Source organism: Centroberyx gerrardi, chromosome 12 (assembly GCF_048128805.1).
Source record: "Centroberyx gerrardi isolate f3 chromosome 12, fCenGer3.hap1.cur.20231027, whole genome shotgun sequence".
Lineage (NCBI taxonomy): Eukaryota > Metazoa > Chordata > Actinopteri > Beryciformes > Berycidae > Centroberyx > Centroberyx gerrardi.
The window spans coordinates 4550572-4551852 of NC_136008.1; the positions used below are offsets into that span (position 1 = coordinate 4550572).

General features: G+C 34.0%; 1 protein-coding gene across 1 annotated transcript in view; it reads right to left on the reverse strand.

Annotated features, from left to right (window-relative positions):
• Positions 1–1060, reverse strand: part of LOC139918687 (soluble guanylate cyclase 88E-like) — a 20104-nt gene extending 19044 nt beyond the window's left edge. Inside the window, exon 1 of the mRNA XM_078287409.1 lies at positions 933–1060. Coding sequence (XP_078143535.1) covers positions 933–1060 — 128 coding nt within the window. The remainder of the gene's footprint in view (positions 1–932) is intronic.
• Positions 1061–1281: the final 221 nt, after the last annotated feature.

A 1281-nucleotide genomic window follows, 5' to 3' on the forward strand; every position in this document is an offset into this window, starting at 1 on the left:
TATTACGTATTACACTTCAGTATAATGGTGGGAATGAGTATTCTGAAAAATGATAATAACCCTGATGATAACCCTAACCCTTAATTAACAGTTAACTAATGTGTCTGGTAATAATTTACAAATGGTGTTCATGTTAACTAAGGTATTCATTTATACATTATTTAATAGTCTATAAAGGTGACTATTAAATAATGTATAAATTAATACCTTTAGTCTATAAAGATGACTATTAAATAATGTATAAATTAATACCTTAGTTAACATGAACACCATTAGTAAATTATTACCAGACACATTAGTTAACTGTAAATTAAGTGTTAGTTAATGCTTATTAAGTATTAACTAACCCTTAATTAATGTACCCTTATTGTAAAGTGTTACCATATTTTCTATGGTTTTTATTTTTTAAGTTAAGTTGAATTGTGCTATAGTAGGGCTGGATGATATGGTTGAAATCAATATCACGATTTTTTTTCCATATTGATATACATCACGATATGGATCACATATGCAAAATCACATGTTAAATAATCAAATTCATGTTCATCCCATTGAACCAAATGGTAATGTTAGGGTGTGACATCAAACAAAACTGAAATTTTCAAATAATATTTGTAAAATTTGCTTGTTATCATGAATTTAGACAGCAGAATTGTGTGTCACGATATCCCGAGATCACCATATCGTTACGATACGATTCCACTGAAAGACGATAAACGATAATATTGAATTATCGCCCAGCCGTACTTTAGTCTAAGCACTGTGTAAACCAAGCTGCTGTGTTGTGCTATTTACACTATGATAGTTATGTTTTAGTCTGCAGTCTGTTCATTGTTGTCCAAGCAATTACAAGCAAGATGTTCTGAGTTTCCCAAAATCTTCCAATCACCTCGGCATAATGGGAAATATGATAAACGAAACAAAAGTCGTACTTGTACATCTGATGCCTGACAAACTTGAGGTGGGGTATCTCCGCTCGGGCCTCGATCAGTCTCCATACATCCTCCCCGTAGGATTCGTTGATGTAATCATTGACCGCTTCCAAGTACAGGCCGTACATCTTGAGAGGGTTGGAAACCTCCAGAGTTCTGCCTTGGTTAACTGCTTAGATGAAGAAATACGAGGCGAAAGAGTTACGCATCCGCAGAGCAGGCTGGAGCGAGCTTCGTTGGGGTCATCTGTGGAAAGAAGATATATTCATCTCATAACATCCATTCTTAAACAAAATGTCTGTTATTTTGAAGATAAGACATTTTGCTTTTGTGTAAAGATTTATTTGAC